Consider the following 26,612-nt stretch of genomic DNA (forward strand, 5'->3'; position numbering starts at 1 on the left):
TATGCGACCTATTACTAAACTATGTTTAGTAAAGGAAGTGTAGGAAGTGCATTTCTATGTATTGAACAATTATTTTCACATTTGGCTCCTTAATTGTTTTCAATTGATACCTGTACTACCAATTAGGGGCTGGTGTGTAGGAGCCAATTAACACTGGGTATAAAGGTAGGAACCTATGTTTGTTGGTTAGAGGTTCCGCCGGAAGGCCCATACAGTATTTGACCACACAAGGAGAACACACACGGAGAACACACACACTTTTATTTGGCAGCAAACAAGGTGTGCGTCAATTACACCCACAAAGCAGATCCTCATAGGCATAAAGCGTTGGCTTAGCCTCTACAGGTCATCAGGATACAAAATAGACAAATGTATTCCCTTACAGTTACAGAAGCAACTGACGACCAACACACTTGTGTCTTTTGAAACGATTATGCCATTTAAATCTTTTGTCACAAACATTGCAGCTCTATTTTTCCTCTCCTGTGTGGACTCTCATGTGTGTCTTTAAATGATCACTCCGTGAAAAAGGTTTTTTACAGACTGAACAGCTGAATGGTTTATCTCCTGTGTGGACTATCATGTGTTTCTTTAAACCTCCACTATGTGAAAAAGCTTTATTACAGACTGTACAGCTGAATGGTTTCTCTCCTGTGTGGACTCTCATGTGTTTCTTTAAACTTCCACTCTGCACAAAAGATTTGGTACAAACTGAGCATCCAAAGGGTTTCTCTCCTGTGTGGATTTTCATGTGTTTCTTTAAACCTCCACTATGTGAAAAAGCTTTCTTACAGACTGTACAGCTCAATGGTTTCTCTCCTGTGTGGACTCTCATGTGTTCCTTTAAATTTCCAATCAGTGCAAAGGATTTGGTACAAACTGAGCAGCTAAAAGGTTTCTCTCCTGTGTGGATTTTCATGTGCTTCTTTAAACTTCCACTATGCGAAAAAGCTTTCTTACAGACTGAGCAGCTAAATGGTTTCTCTCCTGTGTGGATTCTTGTGTGTGACTTTAAATTTCCACTCTGTGAAAAAGCTTTCTTACAGACTGAGCAGCTGAATGGTTTATTTTCAGCACTACGTCGTGGATCACTGACAGATTCATGTCTATTTTTCAGTGAGTTTGAGCCTGAAGCAGGTTCTCTGGTCTCTTTCCAATCAGCACTGTCTTCAGTGTCAGGTTCAGAAGAGTCTTCAGTGTCAGGTTCAGAAGAGTCTCCAGTGTCAGGTTCAGAAGAGTCTTCAGTGTCATCCTCAGTCTTAGGTTGTAAACTGCTCCCTGGATCTGAGTTCCTGGCTGGTTGTGGTCCTTGACAGTCATCTCCATCAGCTTCTGTTTCCATGTGTTGAGTTTGTCTTTGATGAGGCTGTGAGGACTGAGGTTTCTCTTTATCATCTTCACTCTTCGCAGGGTCAGGAGTGAAAGTGGACTTTGTGATATCAGCCTCCTCCAGCTCCTGAAGCTGCTCTCCCTGCTGACTGATCCTGAGTGCCTCCTGTTCCTGCTTAATGTGTGGGGGGGGCTCTGGGTCCTCCTGGTCCAGAGTGGTGCTCAACTCCTGCTGGTCAGGGAGAAGCTCTTCTTTAACCACCACCAGCTGCTGGACATCTGCAGGAAACACACAGTCAGAACAAACTGTTAACCTGTTTAGCCCTTAGCCTGTTTTCCAGGTCTCTGGCTTGAAAATGACATTCCCAGAACAAATGACCATATCTTCCCTTCTAAAAAGGGTTAAATTAATAATCTTTTTCCTCAAAGTAATGATAAACCTGTGAGTTGGATGTAGAAGAGTCAGAACAATATAGATGTTTTTTATTTCAAAGAAAATTCAGATTGAACATGGTAAAAAAAACTGTAAATTATAGTGTCCGTCCAAAAATTATTTTTTACTTATAGTGAAAACTACCCTTGGATGATGGTAAGGTAGACTAAAAGCTTTAGGAATCCAAAGTACAACATATAGTAAGTACCCTGTATGTAGATTGATGCAAAACAATTGACATTTGGCCTTTTTAGAGAGGTTTAGCTAAAGAAATCCAACTCTGAGGTGATTTGGGTGGAAATGTGGGTTTTACCGTTTCTCTGCAACCCATTGGACGATTTTGGTGATTGACATCTCTTTGACCGTTAGAGCCAATATAATCGAAGGGGAATCTCTCCACTCACATACATGGTAAAACAAAAAGGTGGGGGCTTCGTGCACACAGTTCTGCATTAGAGTGAAGCTGTCTCTAGCTCTGACATCTGAAAACCAAAAAGCAGGTTTATTGCTCATGGATTATCAGAGATCATTTCAAAGGGACACAGACACATTGGATTAACCTATGGATTAACTTCAGCAGCAGTTTTTATCGTTGTAATAACATTGAAGAACACGTTTGACCAGACAAAGACACAGGTGAGCCATGTTAGCATTTTTAGCTACCTAGCGCCACATGTTTTGATGTCTGTTTTTGTCTATAAAGTCGCAATTTCGTATAATTGAGTGATAATGAGGGTACCCTTTGATTCTGTGTCACCTCACGATGTGAAACAATGTCATGGATGTGCAGAAAATATAAATAATAGGGTATTGTGAGTGAATTTCGGTGCAGTAATCTGTTAGCATTTTTCGCTCATTGCTAATTAGATTGCTTTAGAATTGTGGGTTTTATTTAGAAAACATTTAAATAATGATCAGTTAGATGAGTTTCTTCCCATTGCATGGATATAAAACATTCATAGTTTATTAAATGAACATGCCCTCAGACACTGTTTCCTGCAAGATGTTGCGGCAGTGCCCCGGTACCGGGGTCTCTCGGGCTTAACAGGTTAAGTGTTAGCATTTAAAAACATCTAATCACCATTACAATGGGAGACATTTTGCAGCCCTAATTAATGCCTTTGTTTTTATATTTTCACATTATCTTTCTTAGTCCCACCTATTGTGTATTTTTGTTCACCTTATGTAGCCCAGCCCCTTTTCACTTCCAGTGAAAAATGAAAAAGGGTTTTTTCTTCTGGCTTAGCACTAGCTGCAATGTAAACAAGGAATTGTATTTGGGATCGTTCACAGATACACTACGCCAACAGTATAGAATTAAAATACTCTGTTACAAATTAAAATCCTGCATTCAAACCTTATTCAAGTAAAAGTATGCAAGTATTAACAGAATATTTTACGGTACCTTCTTATGTAAAAGCATTGATGGTGCAGTAAAATGTTCCCTATCAGTGTTTAATTTATGATGTTTCTTGATTATTTTGTATGTTGCATTTTACTGCTGTACATGTTCAAATGTGCGCTTGTATAAATGATTATAGATGAGGGAACCTGCTAAATATTAAAATGTGTGTGTTTTTTATATACAGTACCAGTCAAAAGTTTGGACACGTTCTCATTCAATGTTTTTTGTTTATTTTAATTTGTTTCTACTTTGTAGATTAATACTGAAGACATCAAAACTATGAAAGAACACATATGGAATTATCCTGTAACAAAAAAGTGTTAAGAAATCAAGAATATGATTTTTATTTTAAATTCTTCAAAGTAGCCCCCTTTTGCCTTGAAGACAGCTTTGCACACTCTTGGCTTCTCTCAGTCAGCATCATGAGGTAGACACCTGGAATGGTTTTCAATTAACACCTGTGCCTTGTCAAGAGTCAATGTGTGGAATTACTTGCCTTCTTAACATAACTTACACACTGTGAAGACCACTGAGACAAATGTAACATTTGTGATATTGGGCTATATAAATAAACATTGATTGATTGCTTGATTAATGTGTTTGAGACCATCAGTTGTGTTGTGCAAAGGTAGAGTTAGTGCACAGTGGAAAGCCCTATTTGACTGCTGTTGTAATCCATATTATAGCAAGAACGACTCAACCCAGTAAAGAGAAACAACCGTCCATCATCACTTTAACCTGTTAAACCCCAAGGTCCCCACCGGCGGGGACCCTGTTGGTTTGTTTCACGACACTGTGTCTCAGGGGATCTTAATATTTAAGAACCTATTAATGTGTTATACCAGATTAACGGGAATAATCTCAGCTAACTGACAATACAAACCATTTTTACCAAAACAAAACAAGTCTCATAAGAAGCATCTAAATGACCCCTTAGCGAAAAATGCTAACGGACATTGGCACAGAACTCAAGATAAAAGTACCCTTATTATTTATCGTAGCTGCACATATAAAATATCCGATTAAAGCTGAGGTTCCACAGATTATTTAGGTATATAGTATCATCACTGAGTAATCCAAACTCGTGACAGGGGAAGCAAACACAGATATCACAACACGTACCTTTACGGAGCTTCTGGGGAGATCGTCTCACCGTAGCTGTCAATCTGATCAAAAGACGTGTTCAATGGCATTAAAACGAGAAAAAACTCGGCTGAATCGGTTAATCCATAGGTTTTTAACGTCTCTTTATAAAACAATTATTTCATTTATAATCCATAATTCCATTTTTATGTAAAAATCGCAGAGCAAAAGTTAGCTGCTAATGGTAGCCACCAGAGTGGCTGCTGCTTCCGGTATTGGCGATGCGGCAGTCTAACACACAAACATTACCAAATAAGGACTATGTGTGAGTTCTCCTCGATTCCATTGGCTCTGACGGTTAGAAATATATGTCACATGTCAAAATCCAGCAAGGGGGGCCAGAGATATGGAAAATCCACCCAAATGGCCCCAGAAGAGGTTTTTTTTGGTGCTAAATCTGTCTAAAAAGGCAAATATCACTTGTTTTGCATGAATCTGGATACAGGGTACTTATTATATGTTGTACTTTGGATTCCTAAAGCTTTTAGTCTACTAACCCATCATCCAAGATTAGTTTTCACTATAAGTACAACATATTTTTTGGACGGACACTATAATTTACAGTTTTTTACCATGTTCAATCTGTAAGGAAGAGCAAGAGTTACCTCTGCTGCAGAGGATAAATACATCAGAGTTACCAGCCTCAGAAACCGCAAATTAAAGCACCTCAGATTAGAGCCCACATAAATGAGCACAGAGTTCAAGGAGCAGACAATCTTAAAAGGTCCCATGACATGGCCATTTCTACTGATCATAATTCCATTGTTGACGTCTATTAGAATATATTTACATTGTTCAATGTTCCAAAATCACATTGGTTTTCTCATACGCATCTCTGTATAGTATGTGTATTCACTCTCTGTCCTACACGCCTTGTTGGAGCTCCTACCCCCCCTCCCCTACCAATGAGCCCAATGTACTCTGGTCAGCTCGCCCACTCTGTTTTTGTATTTTGTTTTTATTGAGTCAGGCACAATGAGTTTACATTAATACAGTCAATATGTTTCCCTTTACCCCCCTCCCCTCCCGGTCCTAGCTACTAAAGTAAATAAATAGATACATATATAGGTAAAAATAAAGTAATGTAAAAGATAATATTAAAATAAAATTAATAGATAAGCAAATAAAGAATAATAACAATACATGTACCCTTATACTCACATATGTATACCCACATATACACATACATACATGTATATAAAGACAGAAAAAAACAAAAAAAACACATACATTCATAGTTCCCCCCTTTCTTCTTAATTTAGTGTCTTAAGTTCAGCTATGTAGGCTATCAGAGCCCCAAACAGATTCAAATAGTTTTGAAGAGCCCCTCAGGTTATATTTAATCTTCTCCAAGTCCAGGTACAACATTAGATCTTTAAGCCATAGAGATGCTTTAGGTGGTATCAAAGATTTTCATTCAAGGAGTATTCTTCTACATGCTAAAATAGATGCAAAGGCTATACTGTCTTTAGTTTTCCTCCTCATCATTCGGTGGCCAGGTAGTTCTCCAAAAATGGCAGTTTCTGCACATGGTGTCAATACCACGTCCAAGGCCTTAGCAAGGTCTTTGAAAATGCTTGTCCAGTATCCTTGTAGGCAAGGACAAGACCAAAACATATGAGTCATGTTTGCTGGTGACATGTGGCATCTGTTACAGGTAGTGTTGTCACAATACCAACATTTTGGTTTTGATACCGATACCAAGTCAAGAATTGCGATTCCGATTATTTTTCGATACTTTTCTTAAAAAAAGGGAAACAGTCTTAAATGTAATTATTGTGCTTTATTTCACACCAGAACCATAACCATAACACAGACTTTTACATTTTGAATTCGTATTAAATAAAATTAAGCATCATCTCAAACAACTTTTTTGTTTTACAAAATATAATTTTTTTTATATTTTATTAACATGTAAATAGTACAGTAATATAAATAATTATTGACAAAATGTATATTGCAGATGTTAGCTAAAAAGATAGCCATATTAAACAGTTATCATCGCCTCGTCAAACTACGAAAACGTTCGTTTGTCACAAAATAAATTACACTTGTTTGACTTAGATTTGAGGGCTTGAGCATGATGTAATTATGTTATCTATCACATTCGCTAACCTGTCTGTCTTTAAATTCTTTAAACAGCTCTGGATGCCGGTCGGCGGGTGCTTAGCCAAGTTTGATGTGTTAGCTCCCTTGGTTTGCAGGGATCTAAAACATTTCTCACAGACAGGCCTCGTGGTGTCCGTAGGCTTGCCCTCACTGTCAGAGATATAGCTCAAATACTTCCAAATTTCGCTTCTGGCGTCTTTTTTTGTCAACAAGCCGAGGCGCAGCGGCAGTTGCACTCCCACTTGCAGCCATGCTTCTCGTTTTCTCACATGCTCTGGCAGCTAGCGCGTGGCTGCGTGCACGAGAGAGGGGAGGGACTTAGAACGTGCTTGAGAGGGGCGGGACTGCAGGCACGGCTGCAGTGCAGGGAGTGGAAGCAGAGCGCTGAAGACACACAGCTTTTATTAAAACTGCGCTTTTTCACCGGAGTACTTTTCTCCGTGATTCTTAAAGTACCGATACTAATGAAACAGAGGAATCGTACCGTTTTTAACGGCAGGGTATCGCGGTATCTTTCAAGTATTGGTACACCGTGCAACACTAGTTACAGGTATCCGTGACATTTGGGTATATTTTGGAGAGTTGGTGTAATAGATAACGGTGGACAACTTTTAGTTGTATAAGATTGAGCCTGGCACAGGACGTACTATTGTTCACTCTCGCTAATGCGCCATCCCAGACCTCATCATCTTTTGCTTGGACTAGTTCCTCTTCCCAATCTTGTTTGATTTTAACAAGAGATGTTTCTGTGAGACGGGAGACGGAATTGTAAATTCTTGAAATCAAACCTTTTTCGGTTGTTAGAGTGTCCAGAAATGAGTCAATTATTGAATCCGGAGGGATATTGGGGAAGGAAGGGTTATTTAGTTTAACTCAGTTACGGACCTGGAAGTAGCAAAATAGATGAGTGCCTGGGAAGCAAACATTTTCAGAGAGTTGGCTAAAGCTACCGAAAACATTGTTGATGTAAAGGTCTCTTACTCTGAAAAGACCTAATCTCTGCCACATAGAGAAGGCCCCATCAGTGTAAGGGGGAAGAAATATATGGTTGTTGCGAATGGGACTATGAATAGAGGATCCATAAAGTCCATGAGCCTTTCTAAATTGGGACCATATTCTTAGGGTGGAAACAACAATTGGGTTATTCGAATATTGAGTTGGCCGGCTGGGTAATGTAGATCGCCCACTCTGTTTTGATGAGTCCACCACCGTCACAGCGGATCATCAGTGATTATGTCTTACAATGGCGTTTGTTAGCAACCAGAAAATGACACCAGTAATGACAAACAGATGAGAATGCTGCGTGGGGTCTGGATGCCGTCCGTGAGTGAGTGAGTGAGTGAGTGAGTGAGTGAGTGAGTGAGTGTGTGTGTGTGTGTGTGTGTGTGTGTGTGGATTGGTCCATTTGGACTTTGTTACGTCAATATGCCCCGGAAGCAGTGTTTCCGCCAGACCAGGGCTGAGAATTGAATTTTGACTTGAGCCGTCCCTTATAGATACTAGGGCTGCACGGTATTGAAAAAAACTGACACCGCAATTTTTTCCCCCCCTGCGGTATATATTGCGGTTTTTTTAACCCGTTAAACCCCAAAGTCCCGGCGGGTACTTTACTTTTTTTTTCACGACAGTGTCTCAGGGGATCGTAATATTTAAGAACCTATTAATGTGTTATACCAGATTAACAGAAATAATCTCAGCTAACTGACGATACAAACCATTTTTACCAAAACAAAACACAAGTCTCATAAGAAGCATCTAAATGACCCCTGAGCGAAATATGCTAACGCACTTTGGCACAGAACTCAAGATAAAATTACCCTTATTACTTATCGTAGCTGCATTTACAAGATATCCGATTAAAGCTGAGGTTCCACAGATTATTTAGGTATATAGTATCATCACTGAGTGATCTGAACTCGGACAGGGGAAGCAAACACAGACATCACAACACGTACCTTTACGTAGCTTCTAGGGGAGATGTCTCACCGTAGCTGTCAATCTGATCAAAAGACGTGTTCAATGGCATCAAAACGAGAAAGAAAAAACGCGGCTGAATCGGTTAATCCATAGGTTTTTTCCATAGGCCAAAATAGTTCCAGATGTTGCTTTTCTTCTTGGAAGTAAATCTTCATTCTCTCCGGTATTGTCCTCCTGTGCCTCGCTAATTTTTTACCAGTGTTTTCATGGTCTGCAAACTAGCGGGGCGGGGCCTGCTGTGATCTGATCAAGAATGATTGTGATTGGTGGTTTGCTGTGCATGCAGGGGAAGTTCTACACACACCAACACATGAACAAATAAGGAGTGAGAGTGACGCGTAGCCAAAAACCGGTGGCTACCATTAGCAGCTAACTTTTGTGCTCCGATTTTTACATAAAAATGGAATTATGGATTATAAACAATTGCTTCAAAGCCACAGATACATTATCAATCTATGGATCAACCGATTCAGCCGCGTTTTTTCTTTCTCGTTTTAATACCATTGAACACGTCTTTTGATCAGATTGACAGCTACGGTGAGACGATCTCCCGTAAAAGCTCCGTAAAAGGTACGTGTTGTGATGTCTGCTTCCCCTGTTGTGAGATCGGATCGCTTAGATACTATACTTAAATAATCTGTGGAGTCTCAGCTTTAATCGGATATATTGTATGTGCAGTTTCGATAAGTAATAAGGGTATCTTTATTTTGAATTCTGTGCTAAAGTGCGTTAGCATTTTTTTTTTTTATGAATAAAACCGCACGTCCCTGCGGTGTGAATACCGTGCATGTGCATACCGCGGTTATCGCCATGACACGGTATATCGTTCAGCCCTAACCACACACCACACACACACACACACACACACACACACACACACACACACACACCACACACACACACACACACACACACACACACACACACACACACACACACACACACACACACACACACACACACACACACACACACACACACACACACACACACACACACACACACACACACACACACACACACACACACACACCACACACACACACACTACACACACACACACACACACACACACACACACACACACACACACACACACACACACACACACACACACACACACCACACACACACACACACACACACACACACACACACACACACACACACACACACACACACCCCACACACACACACACACACACACACACACACACAGGTTAATGCAGAAGGCAAGGCGACAGCCGTCACAAATACATAGGCTACATTGAATAATATGCCATTTAATTTACCGATTTAAATATTACCCATACATGTAGGCACAAGTGGCGAACCGTGTCTGTCACAACTGGACCTTCTGTAGCAGGGAACACCAACCTTTTTTAGGGTAAAGGCTACTTTCAAAAATAAAACAAGTCGGGAGCTACTTTTACTCCTCTTTTTTTTGTTTTTTGCAGTGTATATATTTAGCACATTTAAACATTAGTATGCTTACCTTTAACCTTTGTGTGCTGTTTGGGTCTGTGGGACCCGTTTTCAGTGTTTACTAAAATAACATGTATTCAATTTAATTATTTTAACCTGCTTTATTTGGGGGGGGTCCTCACCTACTCTTGGGGGGTCCGGGGGCATGCACCCCCGGGAAGATGTTTTTTTAAATGTTGAAGTGAAATGCCATCTGGTGCACTTTGAGCACAACATGAATGTATGGATACAGCTCTCAACACAGTATTGTATTATTGTACTGTATGAGAGAGGTTCCAGGTTGAATTGAGGCGGATATTTTTAATGTTCAGAGGTTGTTAGGTTTAATATTCATCAGAATATTTGTCATTGATCAAATGATAAACAAACATTTGCATAAAGCATATTTGTCCACTCATATGTTGATGAGAGTATTAAAAACTTGAAAAATATCCCTCTAAGGAACATTTAGAACAGATAAAAAATATACGATTAATCGCGATTAACTATGGACAATCATGCGATTAATCGTGATTAAATATTTTAATCGACTGACAGCCCTATGGATTACACATGAACAACAGTGCTTGTAACAGATACTGTGAATTAATTTGGCCTAATTAAAACTGGTTGGCCTTCTTCCCTGAGTAGTAGATTTTTTAATTCAAATTTCTTTAAGGAAAATATATGAATGAACTACTATTTCTACTGCAGGTTGCAAACGATCACATCACTTTACCATTCCTATTCCACACTAGCTTATCAATTACTTGTGTGTGCTTGCATTCCCTTGCAGATCTTCTCAAACCGGGGCTGTTGTTTTGAGACTGCCACTCTCAGTTCATTCTCAATGTTCAGCTTTGATCTGTATTTCGTTATGATGGCAGCAACAGCAGAAAAGCCTATCTCACACAAGTAGGATGTTGCAAAAGGCAGCATTATGCCCACAGTTCTCTGACCAATGACATATGTTCGAGCAGTGCTTGATTACAATTGAATAATAATAATAATACATTTGATTTATATAGCACATTTTAAAAACGTAATCTCAAGGTGCTCCAAAGCTAAAAGGAGAAAATAATAAAATAAAAAAATCTTCCCGCGCAGTACCTGCGCGACCCACCAGGGGTCGCACCCCACAGTTTGAAAACCACTGCTTTAGAGCATTTACCGCGATCCATCTTTGGTGTTATGAAGTGACTGAGCTCGTGAACTGTCTACTAGGGATGTGCATCTCCATCACTGAGGCCGATGCGATGCGCATCTCGATACGTTGCCACGATACATTAACGATACATTTGGAAACATCAGGCGATACGATACACCCCTGTTGCGATACAGTTCAATACGATTTGATTCAACATTATGCGATACGGGGAGATACGATGCGATTCAACATGATGCAAAATAATGATACTTCAATATGGTACGACAGAGGATTTTTGTTTTATTCCTTATATGCAGCAAATCATAAATTAACAAAAAAGTGCTTTATGTAAGGGAAACTTCTGCAGCAATGGAGAGTTAAGACTCAGATGCCCCTTTCACACCAGCGCTTTTTCAGCTCCGGCTCGGAGCTGGAGCCTGAAAAGCGCCGGTTTTTCCTGTTCACACCGCAGCGGCGCCGGCTCTTAGCTCCGGAATCCGGTTCACTTCCAGCTCCAAAAAATTGTCGGTCTAGAGGCAAGAGCTTCGGAGCTTAAGATGTGGCGTCGCTTACGTCTCTCTTACGTCGAGGCGTGCAGGAAACTAAACCCCCCTCCCCTGAACATGGGTCGACTGTCATGCCTGCCTACAAGCAGTAGTGCTTATAAACACACTTTATAAAGTCAGACAACACTAACCAGGCTTCGTGTGATTCTGTTTATTTGTACCTTACTTTGACGTTTTGTTTTGTATTATAGCAGCTATCGGATGGAATCAATACATGGGCTGCACAGGTTGTCGTGTCCGACTATCACAAGTAGAATCATAATAAAAATACGCCGGTAAAATGTGCCTGTCGAAAACGGTTTATGCCACAATAGGATAGCAATAGCAAGTAGTCAGTTTAGCTTCGGTTGCTATGCTAACATCACCCATTTTATACCAGAGAAACTTTCATAACAGCGTTGTGATGCCAAACAGCGTCAATTCAGACTGACACACATTCACTTAGGCTAAGGGGAACTGGGGATATGTATCAGCTGCTTGTGTGAGTCGGACAGTGAATACTTTAGAGCGGCCGCTGCAGTGTGAGCTAACCGGGAGCTAACGGAGGAGAATAAACTCCCGTGGAAGAGCAGCCAACAGTGCAGCGGTCGGTAAATGCCGCAGAAACACATTAATAAACAATGAACCACGGCACTCTGGAGAAAAGTATAAGGTTGGAGAAGTCGTTATTTAATTTAATCTGGCTTCGTGTGATTAAAAGCAACACGATCATCGACCCGACGCAGTTCCCCATTGTTGTGAGTGCCGTAATGCCGTTGGGGAGCAAATCAGCGATGTAAACGGTGACGTCATGACGCAGCAGCGGCAGCACCAGTCGGGTGCTGGGCGGTGTGAACAGAGCGGGAGCAGAAACGGAAAACCGGAGCTGAACCAGAAAAGCTCTAGCTCGGAGCTAGAAAGGGAAAAGCGCTGGTGTGAAAGCCGCAAGAGAGACACGAGGAGAGTTGGAGCTTTGATGTCAAACACGGATCTTTAATACAAGCATCGGCCGGAGAAATTCACATCACAAGTCACACAATCAAAAGTTCTGACTGCACGGGTGGGTTGCCATGTCAAATCTGATCAGCCTCGCATCTTGGTAGACCCTTTAACTAGTTTACAGAGAGTCAAATCCACATATTGGGGATGGGCGTAGACACCTGGAGACACAGGAGATGTCTCTCACATCTGTGGAGCTTAGAAAGCCAGCGTTCTGACAGTCGTAAAACCCCCCCTGTGCCCGCCAGGTCAGGCCATAAAACCTGGTAGTATCAACATACGACTCCATTATCACATTCCTTACGGGAGATTAGAAGCAGGGATGGTCGTAAATGTCAACACACAGAATAGGTTAAATATTTAGAAGTAAAGACAGAATTATTCCCTAACACATATTTGGTTCTCTCTACTAGTACTGCGCATCCCATCATGCTGTTTCTTTTTTTACCTTTTTTACCTTAAAGCAGTGGTTCCCAAACTTTTTGTGCCCAAGGCACACCAAAGGACAAGTACAAATCTCAAGGCACACCTATTGTGCAAAATAGCCCTTATAACACGTGTTATCACTCATATCATGTAAAATATCTGTAAATGTGCATAATTATTTACTAATGCCAAATAAAATGTGACAAAGACAACTATATTACTCGTGAAATATTTATTAACGAAATATTTCTGAAATTAATTTGAAACTTTATCAACTTAGGCTTCATCAAAGCAGCAACACACTCATTTAAACCAGACAGGTCACAACATTAAAAATGAGGCAAAGGAAACTCAGCAGAAATTCAGCACAGAGAACTGTCAATGCAAGGAAGCTGCACTGCATGGTCCTGAACTACAAATTATAAATGTAACATTTCAGCAATCAGCATTGAAACATGTGCTATTGTAAATATTTTGCCGACTTACAAATTAGTGAGATACATGTGCGTGTCGGGGCGCTGAGGAGAGGGCCACTCGCAAGTCCTGTTCAACAGAGAGCCGTGACCTCCTGTTGTTCTTCATGTAAATCAGAGTAGAGAACGCCAACTCCAGAGATGGGGTCGTTACTAAAAAAATGTAATATATTACACTACTTCGTTACTATCTACATAAAGTAACTCGTTATTTTACTCGCCGAGCACGTACGAACTGCACATGCGTGAGTGGCAATAACTTTCCTTACCAGCAGGCGGCGGTAGTGTGTATTTGTCATTCAAAACAGGCAACAACCGGAAGACAGAGAAGAAGAACAGACTGCGTGATATAAACAAACAACAAATAGCGTGTGCGGTAGCTTCACCTTAGCATGTGTTCTTTGCAGGTGTTTGTTGAGGTTTGACATGGTGTTTACAGCAGTGGATAACAGCTTCTGGCCTGGACACAGTTTGCACCTCACCGTCACATTCCTGTCTATTCTTCGGACGAACTCAAAATAATGGGCATACCTTCACCCCTCAAGAGTTATCGCTGACTCAGCCATGTTTATGCAGCACTGCACGTGGAGATGTGGACGCGCAAGTCGCGCAGATTGCGTACATATAAAGCTACAAAGTACTGATATAGTAAATTAAAAAATAATTATTTTTGTGTAGTTGTATATTGCAATAATAACATATGGTTGTCACAAAATCCCACGGCACACCCGGACTTGCCTCACGGCACAGCAGTGTGCCGCGGCACACCGTTTGGGAACCACTGCCTTAAAGAACTCTCCAGAGTACAGTACAATTGTATAACACCTCACAGTGAGGCAGAGCGAACGCTGGCGCACTTAGCTGCCGCTGCTCTCCAGCTACTTTTAGTTTTATGTAGCCTAATGCAACCGTTATCGCTCACTTTGATGACTTTGGCCATTATAATATGATCTGGATGTATCTGTCCAACGATCGAATTAACCGGTGTACGTATATGCAGTGTGTGTATTTTGGACTAACATCAACCCTACCTGCTGTGTGTCGGGGCCACCACCCCTCACCTGGCTGCTTCCGCGCGTGAGGCCCATCCTCTAGCCAAACATCACCGACAACTATGTGGATCAACGAGCTGTTTGTGTGGTCTGTTCTCATCTGGACTGCCCTGTCGTTCAACCTAGCGACAGCGGCACTCCAATACACAGCTGCTGAGCTCCTCCGACTATGATTCCACCTGCCTGACACATCACCGGCATTGCACTTCTTTCTGGACATCGCTCGTCATCCCCGTCGGAAATATATCCACCGTGGTTCCCGGCGAATATTTGACATCGATGACTCCAAACCCATACAATCCATCTGGTCTTCAACTCGACAACACCCAAGAAACTCTGCACGCAAAGTTGACCACACTGTCTTAGCCAGCTTAGCCAGGTCGGCTAACTTTGGACTATTCAATATCCGTTCTCTTACGACCAAGGGTCCTCTTCTCCAAGATCTCCTGACTGATCGTAAGTTTGATTTTCTCTGTTTGACAGAAACGTGGCAACAACCTAATGACTTTTCACAGCTGAATGAATCTACTCCTCCTGGGTTTGTTTACACCTGTCAACCCCGTGCCACCGGCAGAGGGGGAGGTCTCGCGATGATTTACCGCGAGCGTTTGAAAGTCTCGTCTGTATCTGTGCCTGTTCACGGCTCCTTTGAATCATTTGCCTTACAACTCAATGGGCCTATCCCTACCATAGTTGCAAGCGTCTATCGTCCACCTAAGCTTAATAATAAATTCATAAACGAATTTGCTGCTTTCATCACACATCTCTGCTCACTCTCACCTAACATAATAGTGCTGGGAGATTTTAATATACATATGGATACTGTCAACAATGCTCTCACAAAGGACTTCACATCTTGCCTTGACAGTTTTGGATTACAGCAACATATCGATTTTCCGACTCATTCCAAAGGACATATTCTGGACTTGATCTGCTGTTCTGGTGTCACTCCTCTTAAATGTACTGCAACTGATCTTCCCATTTCTGATCACTCATTAATATCCTTTACTGTCACCTTAACACTGTCCAAACCAAATCTGTCACGTGTTATTTCCTTCCGCAACATCAAGGATATTAATTTAACTACACTCTCCAGTGGCATTGACAACCTCCCCAGCATAAATTGTTCATCCCCACCTGATGAACTGGTTTCTCATTACAATAACAATCTTCATAAAACTGCTCAATACCCTGGCTCCTTTAAAAACCCGGTCTGTTTCCTTCACCCATTCTGCTCCTTGGTTTACACCTGAACTACGACAACTCAAAACAAAAGGCCGTCGATTGGAACGCCTCTGCAAAAAAACTGGACTTGTCGTTCACAAAGAGATGTACAATAACCACATTCTCCACTACAAGGACACTCTCTCTACAGCCAAATCATCATACTACGCAGTTCTCATCAGCTCTGGCGAAGGGAACACAAGGGTCCTGTTCTCTACAGTGAAGAACATTCTACGACCACCAGACTCTCTTGCACCTCATCAGTATTCAACTGCCTACTGTAACTCCCTCATGTCATTTTTTAATGACAAAATAGAAAACATTCACCAGCAACTAACTCCTAACACCACCTGCAGTATACCTCTCCCTGTTTTCACCGACCATCTCTCTCATTCTCTTTCAAGTTTCACACTTCCCTCTGCTGTTGTAATATCTGACCTCATCAGTAAATCCAAGCCATCTACCTGTCAGTTAGACCCTCTTCCTACCCCCCTGGTAAAAGCCCATCTACCTTCTTTGTCCTCCCTTATAACTGTCATCATACACTCCCTCCCTCACCTCTGGTCTTGTTCCCTCACTTTTCAAATCAGCCGCCATCACGCCCATACTGAAGAAACCTGGTGCAGACCCCAACAATTGTAATAACTACCGTATCTAACCTACCATTTCTCTCAGGCACGCTGTGACGTTTCACTCTCTCAAAAGTTGGGCTATTTTGTCATCCATGCGCCAATGAGCAACTCTCATAGGAATGAATGAGGCCCTGCCTTCCATGCTGTATCAAATTCTTATTATACATCCATGCTTCCCTGGACAAAAAAGCAATGAGATTTCTCCATGGGATTTTAGAAAATAGCTCCAAATAAGATCTGTGGGAAACGTACCTGTTAGATAAATGCACGTTTTGTTCAGCCGGATAATATCCACATGTCTACCCTACTTTTATCATTTTCTAATCATAAATCTATCGATTAGATTTATGATAGACTTTTGAAACTACAAGAAGATAAGGAGGACTTTTACAAAAAAGTAATAGAGATTTTTGTCCAGAAGGATAGACAAATGGACTTCATCTTCAAGTCAAGGTAAGACCGCAATTTTATTGAAAATGGGATCTTACTAAGAGAGAACAATTACATATTTAAATGATCAAATTATATTTTTTGGGTGTCCTTTTGTTGAACTGTCTGTTTAAAATTAATCGAAGCATCAGACAAAAAAAGCTTTTGAAAATAATATTATATTTTAATTTAGGTCAAAATATAATATTTGTAAACCTGAAGAGTCAGTGCCAGTGCCTCACCAGCCATGAACCTCACTGCAGAAGCTTATATATAGACATCTAAGTTGTTTGTGCCCCACCACTTTTTGGTGTTCTGTGATTGTGTAATCTGTGGCCTCCTTTTGTTTACTTATATTATAAATAGATAGCTCCTTGTTTAAAGAGGCTTTTGTTTATATCATTTTTATTTTAGTTTATTATTAAAAATCAACCTCTTACCTAGAACATCTGGTTTCGTGTTGCTTCCCTTTTACCCTAACGAGCAGGGGAGGGGACGTAACGGTATTTTTTATAAATATATTTATTTTGGTAGGTTTGCTCTTCCGTAATACATTTTAATTATTATAATAAAGTACATGTGTCTAATAATACTTACATACTTGTAATTAAAGAAGATATGAATGCAGTACTTTAACTTGTAATGGAGTATTTTCACAGTGTGGTGTTTGTACTTTTACTTCAGGATCTACTACCTGCAGCAAGTGCTGATAAAGGGTCTAAAGTGTTATTAATGTGATAATAAAGTGCTACTGAAGAGTGTAAAGTGTTAATTAAGGGTAAAGGGAACAGACCTGCTCTGTGTATCCGAAGCTGAGGCTGTAAAACAGCGTCCAGTAGTTTCTGGAGTCTCTTGTTCTCCTCTTTGGATAGAGACAGCTCCTCCTCGAGCTCTGCTATCGTTTTTTCAAACAGAGCAAATAACTCTTCAACAGTGAGTCCCTGCTTCTTCCACGACAGCAGCATTTGGACTTTACTCATGTTTACTAGATCACCTTTTCCTGCAAACTCCGTTAAACAAACCGTTTCTCTCTCCATCAAACTCTCAATCTGACTAGTGTTGCTAACGTGTTTCCAGCTAGCATGCTAAGCTAGCTCCTATAGTCCGAGGCAAACGCTCCAGAAAAAAGAGCACACAGTCCATTCAGAGGTTTATCCAAACACACAGATGATGGATCAGCAGTGCTGGAGCTCACACACACTTTCTCAGGAACACAGGGAGAGAGAACCGTAGCGACGAGACACCACCTCGATACAGGTTCTTCTTCTTCCTCTTCTTCTTCTTCTCTCGTGTTTTGGCGGATTGCAAACAACTTTAGGTGCATACCGCCACCTACTGTACAAGAGTGTGTATCACTATATCATCCTATCACCACTTGTGGAATTATACCACTGTATTTACGTTGTTTTAAATTCTTCCAATCAATCCTGTTTCCCTCAAATACTTAAAAATGGCATTCCTGGTAGCTCTTACCCCCTCACCTTTTGTTCCCAGTATCCCCATCAGGCTCCACTCCATTCCTGCCTCTCTGACCCTGTCTCTCAGTTTCCCCCTCTCTGTTTTGTACATGTTGCAGTGTAATATTATATGTTCCACATTTTCTTTCACTCTCCTGCATTATTCAACTTAGCTTTTTCCTCATAAACCCAGCCCCCCCGGGGGGGGGGGGGGGGGGGGGACGACGACGCGTCACTGCAGGAGACAACGTCTGGGGGCTTCTTAATATTTAAAAACCTATGAATGTCTTATACTCAAATAACGGGAAAAAACTCAGCAACCTGACGATATGAGCTATTTTTACCAAAACAAAACACAAGTCTCGCAAGAAGCGTTAGCATTAGCCCTTAGTGAAAACAGGCTAATGCTACTTCAGGTGCTAACTAGCAAAAACGATCTTTAAAACTTAATATGTTCTGCACAAATTACATATCATCTGAAAGCTGATACTCCATAGATTATTTTTGATATAAGTATAATCACTGTAGGACACGAACTCACTGAGCTAGCAGCCAGAACAGAGCAATAAATCAACAACAGTGTTATAAACCATAACAATAATTATGTTTTACCGTTGCTGTTTTGTGATCAAAAGTCGTGTTCAAGGGAATAAAAACGCTGCTCAAGGTTAATCCAATGTCTCTTAGTCACTTTAGAATTAATCCTGATAATCCATCATTACATACATGGCCGCAGAGTAGGTAGGCTATAAAGTTGTGCAGTCCGGGGCTCCGGCTGTATCATGTGCTGTTTACGCAAGCATCTCTCTCCTTGACGTAAGTGTTTAGCGGGATTTACTAACTCTCCCTCGATTCTACTGGCTCTAAAGTTTCAAAAAGGTGTCAACCCCAACATCGACCAATGGGTTCAAGAGATAGGATCCTGCGTACTGCGTAGTAGGAATAATGCCAGCAGCGGCACCTATACGCATAGCGCAGCAGAGCAGCTGCACATCTGCACCTCCACCGCACTGCGCTGACTCTCCGTCAGAAGATGAGGATGTACTTCGGCCACAATCAGACCCTGATTATGAACTTCAGGAAAGGTATGTACTCTCTCTGTTTGTATCTATTAGCTGTGTATTTGGTGTAATCTATAGTAATTGAATTTCACACTCGCAAAATACAAAATGGACGCCGCTTTGTTGTTGTAGCGTTATCGTTCCGTGAGAAACTAAAACAAAGGGAACATCATGTTGGTGAACGTATAAATAGATTAATTGTATTTCGTGACTATAACACGGCAGTATATAAATAAATAAAGTGTATATCAACCCAGTTCAACCCCTGTTATTCCACACACGCCAAATGGATTCTGTTTTGTAGTTCTACAGACATTGTTCTGTGAGAAACGAAAACAATGGGAACATGGTGTTGGTGAACACTTATAAATAGATTAATATTTCGTGACTATAACACGGCAGTATATAAATAAAGCTGTATTATATATCAACCCAGTCTATATATACGATGCTGTTTTGTAGTTCTACATACATTGACTATTAGCAGTTTATAAATAAAGCTATAGGCCTATTGTATATCAGTCTATATATATATGTGTGTGTGTATACTGTTATTTCAATAATTTCACACACGCTAAATGGAGGAATTATTTATGATTTGTGTTACATTTTTGAAAGAATAAGCCAGTGAAGTAATCAAAGTAATTGTTTTTTCCACATTTGTTTTCACAGTGATGAAGACGAGTATCAAATGGATTCTGGATCACAGCCATCAACATCTGCCTCATCCGAGCTACGACGTGCATCAGATCAGCATACAGTTGCCCCAGAGCCATCAACATCCAAGCTACGCGGCCGGACGTCTGCACCAGTACTAACTCAGCCTCCCTCTGCATCTTCTGATTCAGTGGACAGACTGTCTGGAGGAAAGTGAAACGGGCTGGTGTGTGGCAGACTAAGATTGTTACCGTTCCTGACGCTGTTGTGGACTACAACAGAAGCATGTTGTCATAGTCTGCTCCATCATTCACCAGTAGTTTTCCATTCACCTGTCTCACCTGTTTTCCACACCCACTCATTAGCTCACTCTCTTTCTCTTCTGCACCCATTAGCTTCTGCCAGTATTTAAACCCGCACCTTACACACACTCTTTGCCAGATTGTACTTTGCCTCATGCTTGTCTTTCCCGCGTTTGAAACTAGATTGCCTACCCGGTTCCGACCCTGCCTGTCCTCGATATGCCTGCTCTGCCTGTTCCCTGATCCTGCCTGTCCCTCGACTATCCTGTCTGGCCTGTTATCCGACCCTGCCTGTATCCCCGCTGACCGCCTCGCTTACTCCCTGACTCTCTGCCTGTCCCTGACTCACCTTCTGCCCGCTGTCCTCCGGTGCGTTAAACTGCTCGGTTGGAATTCCTCAGATCCAGTGGAATCTCCAATAAAGTGTATTACCAATTCTCCTTGGTTTCTCGAGTGCTGCATTTGGGTTCTCCTTAAGATTGTGACAGAACAATCTGGCCAGAACATGGACCCAGCGCACTCCTCTGCACCTAGAGACCGTTTCGTGAGAGTTGAGGACGCTCTCCAGAGGCAGGAAGCCTCGATAGCCGCCCTGGCCACCGAGGCTCATCATGCTAACTCTTCACATGACCAGACGCTAACCTATTTAGCTGCGCAGCTACAGCAGCTAACGGCTACTGTGCAGCAGCTAGTGGTAGGAGTGGCCGCTCCAGCGCCTCTTCCTATGCCGTCGACACCAGCTTCTGCATCACCTCTGATGGGATTTACCCCGGAGCCTCGGGTGGGAACTCCGGAGCGCTACGCCGGGGAACCGGAGGGCTGCAGCCAGTTTCTTACGAACTGTTCTATCCTGTTTGCGCTGCAGCCACACACTTTCGCTTCTGAAGCTGCTCGTGTGGCCTTCACGGTCAATCATTTGACTGGGAAAGCCCGACTATGGGGCACAGCGGAATGGGAGCAACAAACACCCGCCTGCTCTTCGTTCCCCGCTTTTTCTGCGGAGCTGCGCAAGGTGTTTGGACCCGTGTCTGTGGGTCCAGACGCTGCAGGAGGACTACTGAACCTGAGCCAGGGTAATGGATCTGTGGTGGATTATGCCATTGAGTTTCGCACCCGGAGCCGCCTCAGCAACTGGAATTATGCAGCCCAGTGTGACGCCTATCTGCGTGGTTTGGCGGATTACATTAAAGACAAGCTGGTGTCGTTTGATCTGCCCAATTCACTGGATGGGTTGATTGAACTGACTTCCCGCATGGATCGGCGCATCCAGACACGGAGACGGGAGCGACGATCGGCGGGAGTTCAACATGCCTGGGCGCCCCGACGTCCGAGTTTGGCTACGACACCTCACCTCACTCCAGAGCCGCAACCAGGGGGGGATGAGCCCATGCAGGTGGGTCGCACCAACCTCACTTTGGAGGAACGTGAGCATCGCAGACGTCGTAATCTGTGTCTCTACTGCGGCCGGGCCGGCCATTTTGTTTCTCACTGCCCGGTAAAAGGCAAGGCTCAGCAGTAATGGGGAACATACTGGTGAGCCAAACCCCTGGATTTGTTCCCACTCGGAGACCATTGAGCCACGCCAGGTTGCTATTACCGGATAGCTCTCAGGCGCTTGCTGTTTTTATTGACTCTGGTTCGGACGCGAATATTATGGACGAGAAGCTTATGCTGCAGTTGGGAATAGACCGGGTTCTTTTGTCTCGCCCAGTTCCAGCCAACGCTTTAGACGGTCACCTGCTGGGGACAGTGACTCATCAGACTGTACCCGTTCACATGCTCCTGTCTGGGAACCATCACGAAACTATTCAGTTTCATGTTCTCCGGTCTCCACATATTCCGCTGATCCTGGTTTATCCATGGCTCCGCCGCCACAACCCTAACATTGACTGGGAGACGGGAGCCATTTTGGGTTGGAGTCCTTCTTGTCATCTGATCTGCCTGAAACAGGCTGCCGCGCCTCAGCGTTCGGTAAACCCCAGCCAAGTTCCAGATGTTACAGGGGTTCCACCGGAATATCTGGACTTCAAGGAAGTATTCAGCAAGTCGAGGGCTACTTCCTTAAAAAGCATTATATTTCTCACTAAACTATGTTCCTCAGATCAGGGGAATGTTTTATGAGTGGCATTAAACTGCAGTCTGATCTCATGTGAACTTCAGGCATGTGGCTTGGGTTGAGGTGAGGTTTCCGGACCAAATTGGTGTCACTGAACCACTTTCCCATACGCTGCTGGTGTTGTGCTCATTTGATCTCTCGTTTCTTTGCTGCAGAATCTATACTTACACATTGATCTCTACTGTAGTCTAGCTGTGTAAGAGCCGAACAGAAATAGGTATTTGTATCAATCTGACTCCACAAAGTTGTAGTTATTGAAGTACTTGAGGTAATAAAAGCTGTTACTTCTGCTGTTGATAATTCAGTGTCATGCATAAACTGAATGTACATTTAACATAAGGAGCATAACTTAAATATGTTTGCTACTACTATTTCACTTCTGCTGCCACCTGGCACTGCACACAGCAGATACAATGGATATAGCAGGGATCTTTCTTCAATTGCATTATCAGTTCTACATTTTGTCAAACTATATAATTAATAATCCCACCAGCAACAAGGCTGGATTTTAAATGTAATGAAATGCACATTTGGGGTATTAATTATACCAATTACACGGATTAGGGCGACACCATCTGGTCACAACTTTACATATTTGTCCATGTTTCTGTGCAAATGAAGAACTCTCACTGGTTCAGAACCTTTTTCCTTAAGTGAGTCTCTTTTCTTTTCTGACTTTATGGGTATTTCAGTTTAAATTAAATACATACCAATAAGAGTGCAGAACATTTAATACACTTCACTATGAATCCAGAACAATACAACTGCAGGAGTATGGATGCAGCGAGATGTTTGCATGCATTTTGAGCAGATTTGGGCAGAATCCAGCAGAGTGGATCGTGCTGTTCATCTTATGTAATCTATATGTAAAGAAAAAGTCTAAATATTTAAGAAAAAGCTGTGAAACAATCTCAATAATTGGCAGCAAAAATGTAAGGTTTTTTTAATTGGCATACAAGTGTACATGTTGAGATAGGAAGTTCTAATATCTTAAGAGAAGAGCTTGAATATTACAAAATACAAACTCTTTTGGCTCCTTCCTGTCTTTCTACTGGGTCTTTCTTGGCTTTGTACTGGCTATCTTCTAGCTCGATTCAGGTTTTTGGAGTTTTTTTCTAGCTCTATCCCTGATCATTTTCAGAACCTGAAGGCTCTATGCAGACTATCTTCTGGCTCTCCTCTGGATCCATCCACTATCTCTTGTCTCTGTCCAGTGAATTAGACTTTTGTTACTGGAGCAGGTAAAGCATACGACAGATACTTTCAGCATTATCGGAGCACGAAGTGGAAGCTTGGATGAAACACAGCGGACTTCTAAACAATGAACAGCCGCAATTTGGAAGAAATAAAGATGGGTTTTATGCATTCTAATATTGCAATGCAAACCCATGATATAATGACAGTAATTAAGAATAATTTAGTCATTGAATGCTCATTTCAGTAGATTTAATCGAACGAAACATAAACATATTGGACATGGCCTCATGACTGTAACCTCTTCACATTCTGCTGAAATAGTCAATTACTAGCCATATCTTACACATTGCTGTTTTGAATCATTAATATGTGGATGACAGTTGAACTGGATAATGTAACATGTATGCCATCTGCTGGAAAGAAGACGTATCGCTCTGTTGGCGTTGTTTAGACAACAAAAACAGAGTGAAGCTCTAATCTCATAAACAATCTTTGAGTACAGACACCGTCCTGCAGAGAGCACACAACCCAACAACACGTTTTTGGTCTTGCATCACTTTACAAAAAGTTTGCATTAAGACACTACTAGCTGGTCCCTTGTAAAGGTCAGTCCACCTTAAATGAGCAGTGGGTGATCAGCAGGTGAAAGGCAGGACACGGGAACTTGGTCCTGAGGAGATGTAACGATTATTAAATAAGAAATAGTCGAGTCAAGGGGTCAAATAAATTAACATTTGTGATTATTAGCGAATCGTTTGCAGGTGGGTGAAAACAGGCTTAGGGAGTAAAGTATTACATGTAACGGCATTAGGTCATCAGGATACAAAATAGACAAATGTATTCCCTTGCAGTTAAAAAAGCAGCTGACAACCAACACACTTGTGTCTTTTGAAACTTTTATGCCATTTAAATGTTACAAACATTGCAGCTCTATTTTTCCTCTCCTGTGTGGACTCTCATGTGTCTCTTTAAATTTCCACTCTGCACAAAAGATTTGGTACAAACTGAGCAGCTATAGGATTTCTCTCCTGTGTGGATTTTCATATGTAACTTTAAACTTCCACTCTGTGAAAAAGCTTTCTTACAGACTGAGCAGTGTGGTTTCTCTCCTGTGTGGACCAACATGTGTCGTTTTACATATGTTTTCATTGAAAAAGCTTTCTTACAGACTGAGCAGCTGAAGGGTTTCCCTCCTGTGTGGACTCTCATGTGTGCCTTTAAACTATAATTCCGTGAAAAAGCTTTCTTACAGACTGAGCAGCTGAATGGTTTATTTTCAGCACTACGTTGTGGATCACTGACAGATTCATGTCTATTTTTCAGTGAGTTTGAGCCTGAAGCAGGTTCTCTGGTCTCTTTCCAATCAGCACTGTCTTCAGTGTCAGGTTCAGAAGAGTCTCCAGTGTCAGGTTCAGAAGAGTCGTCAGTGTCGTCCTCAGTCTTTGGTTGTAAACTGCTCTCTGGATCTGAGTTCCTGGCTGGTTCTGGTTCTCGACAGTCATCTCCATCAGCTTCTGTTTCCATGTGTTCAGTTTGTCTTTGATGAGGTTGTGAGGGCTGAGGTTTCTCTTTATCATCTTCACTCTTCACAGGGTCAGGAGTGAACGTGGTATTGATGATATCAGCCTCCTCCAGCTCCTGAAGCTGCTCTCTCTCCTGACTGATCCTGAGTTCCTCCTGTTCCTGCTTATTGTGTGGGGGGGGCACTGGGTCCTCCTGGTCCAGACTGGTGCTCCACTCCTGCTGGTCAGGGAGAAGCTCTTCTTTAACCACCACCAGCTGCTGGACATCTGCAGGAAACAGGAAACACACAGTCAGAACAAACTGTTAAGTGTTAGCATTTAAAAATCTAATCACGATTACAATGGGAGACATTTTGCAGCCCTAATTAATGCCTTTGTTTTTATATTTTCAGATTATCTTTCTTAGTCCCACCTATTGTGTATTTTTGTTCACCTTATGTAGCCCAGCCCCTTTCCACTTCCAGTTAAAAATTAAAAAGGTTTTTTTCTTCTGGCGTAGCACTAGCTGCAATGTAAACAATGAATTGTATTTGGGATCGTTCACAGATACACTACGCCTACAGTATAGAATTAAAACACTCAGTTACAAATACAAATCTTGCATTCAAACCTTAAGTAAAAGTATGCAAGTATAAACAGATTATTTTACGGCACCTTCTTATGTAAAAGTAATGATGGTGCAGTATAATGTTCCCAGTCAGTGTTTAATTTATGATGTTTCTTGATTATTTCGTATGTTGCATTTTAATGCTGTATACATGATGTTGTGTAATTTTAAACCAAAACTAAGGCCTCAGGATGACTTTAAGACGTGAAGATGGTCATTTTTGTTTTGTAACATTAAATAAAATAATTTTGAAAAAAATAATAAAAAATATATCCCCGATCTTTTTCTCCCGATTCCGATCTTTTAAAAATCACGTGATCGGCTCCGATCCCCGATCACGTGATCGGTCTGGGACATCTCTAATTACTGTTCAGAAGCGCTGTGTATTTTGTGCAGGAGAACACACCTGTGAAACATGTAAGATGAACAACAAATCTCACAATGAAAAGATTGACTGCTTAAAAGCACAAGGAATATGCTTTGGCTGTCTAACGAAAGGACATCTAAGCAAAGACTGTCAGAAAAGAATGAAATGTGAAGTTTGTTCAATGAAACATCCAACAATATTGCACATCTACAAGAAAATAATTGAACAAAAAGACAACTCTGATAAATACACCCAAGCAGCTTCTGTAAGCAGTGCATTAGTCTCTTTAAATGGCAGAAACCACACTGGGGCTAGGGATGCATACCGGTATCCGGTATTACTGAAATACCGGTTACTGGTGGCTACGTTATACCGTACCGAAATCAGATCCGTTTTCGATACTTTAAAAAAATATATATATATATATTTTTTTTTTAATTCATTTTAAAAGTGAGTCCGTGGCCCGTGATGGTGTTGTAAATTAGATTGCATAATCGTTATTCTTCATATTTTATGTATTTTTCATTGTTTGTTCAAT

The 26,612-nt window shown here is 41.6% G+C and overlaps 1 protein-coding gene and 1 pseudogene across 1 annotated transcript in view; both read right to left on the bottom strand.

Moving 5' to 3' along the window:
* Positions 1-244: 244 nt before the first annotated feature.
* On the bottom strand, positions 245-18,356 carry LOC117552643 (annotated as a pseudogene).
* A 5,455-nt stretch (positions 18,357-23,811) lies between these two features.
* The window catches only part of LOC117552646 (zinc finger and SCAN domain-containing protein 31-like), a 34,026-nt gene continuing 31,225 nt past the window's right edge, over positions 23,812-26,612 (bottom strand). The window contains exon 4 of the mRNA XM_034226221.1: positions 23,812-25,367. Within this exon, the coding sequence (XP_034082112.1) occupies positions 24,508-25,367 (860 nt within the window). The 3' untranslated portion in view covers positions 23,812-24,507. The remainder of the gene's footprint in view (positions 25,368-26,612) is intronic.

The sequence above is a fragment of the Gymnodraco acuticeps genome, unplaced genomic scaffold (genome assembly GCF_902827175.1).
Source record: "Gymnodraco acuticeps unplaced genomic scaffold, fGymAcu1.1, whole genome shotgun sequence".
Taxonomy (NCBI): Eukaryota; Metazoa; Chordata; class Actinopteri; order Perciformes; family Bathydraconidae; genus Gymnodraco; species Gymnodraco acuticeps.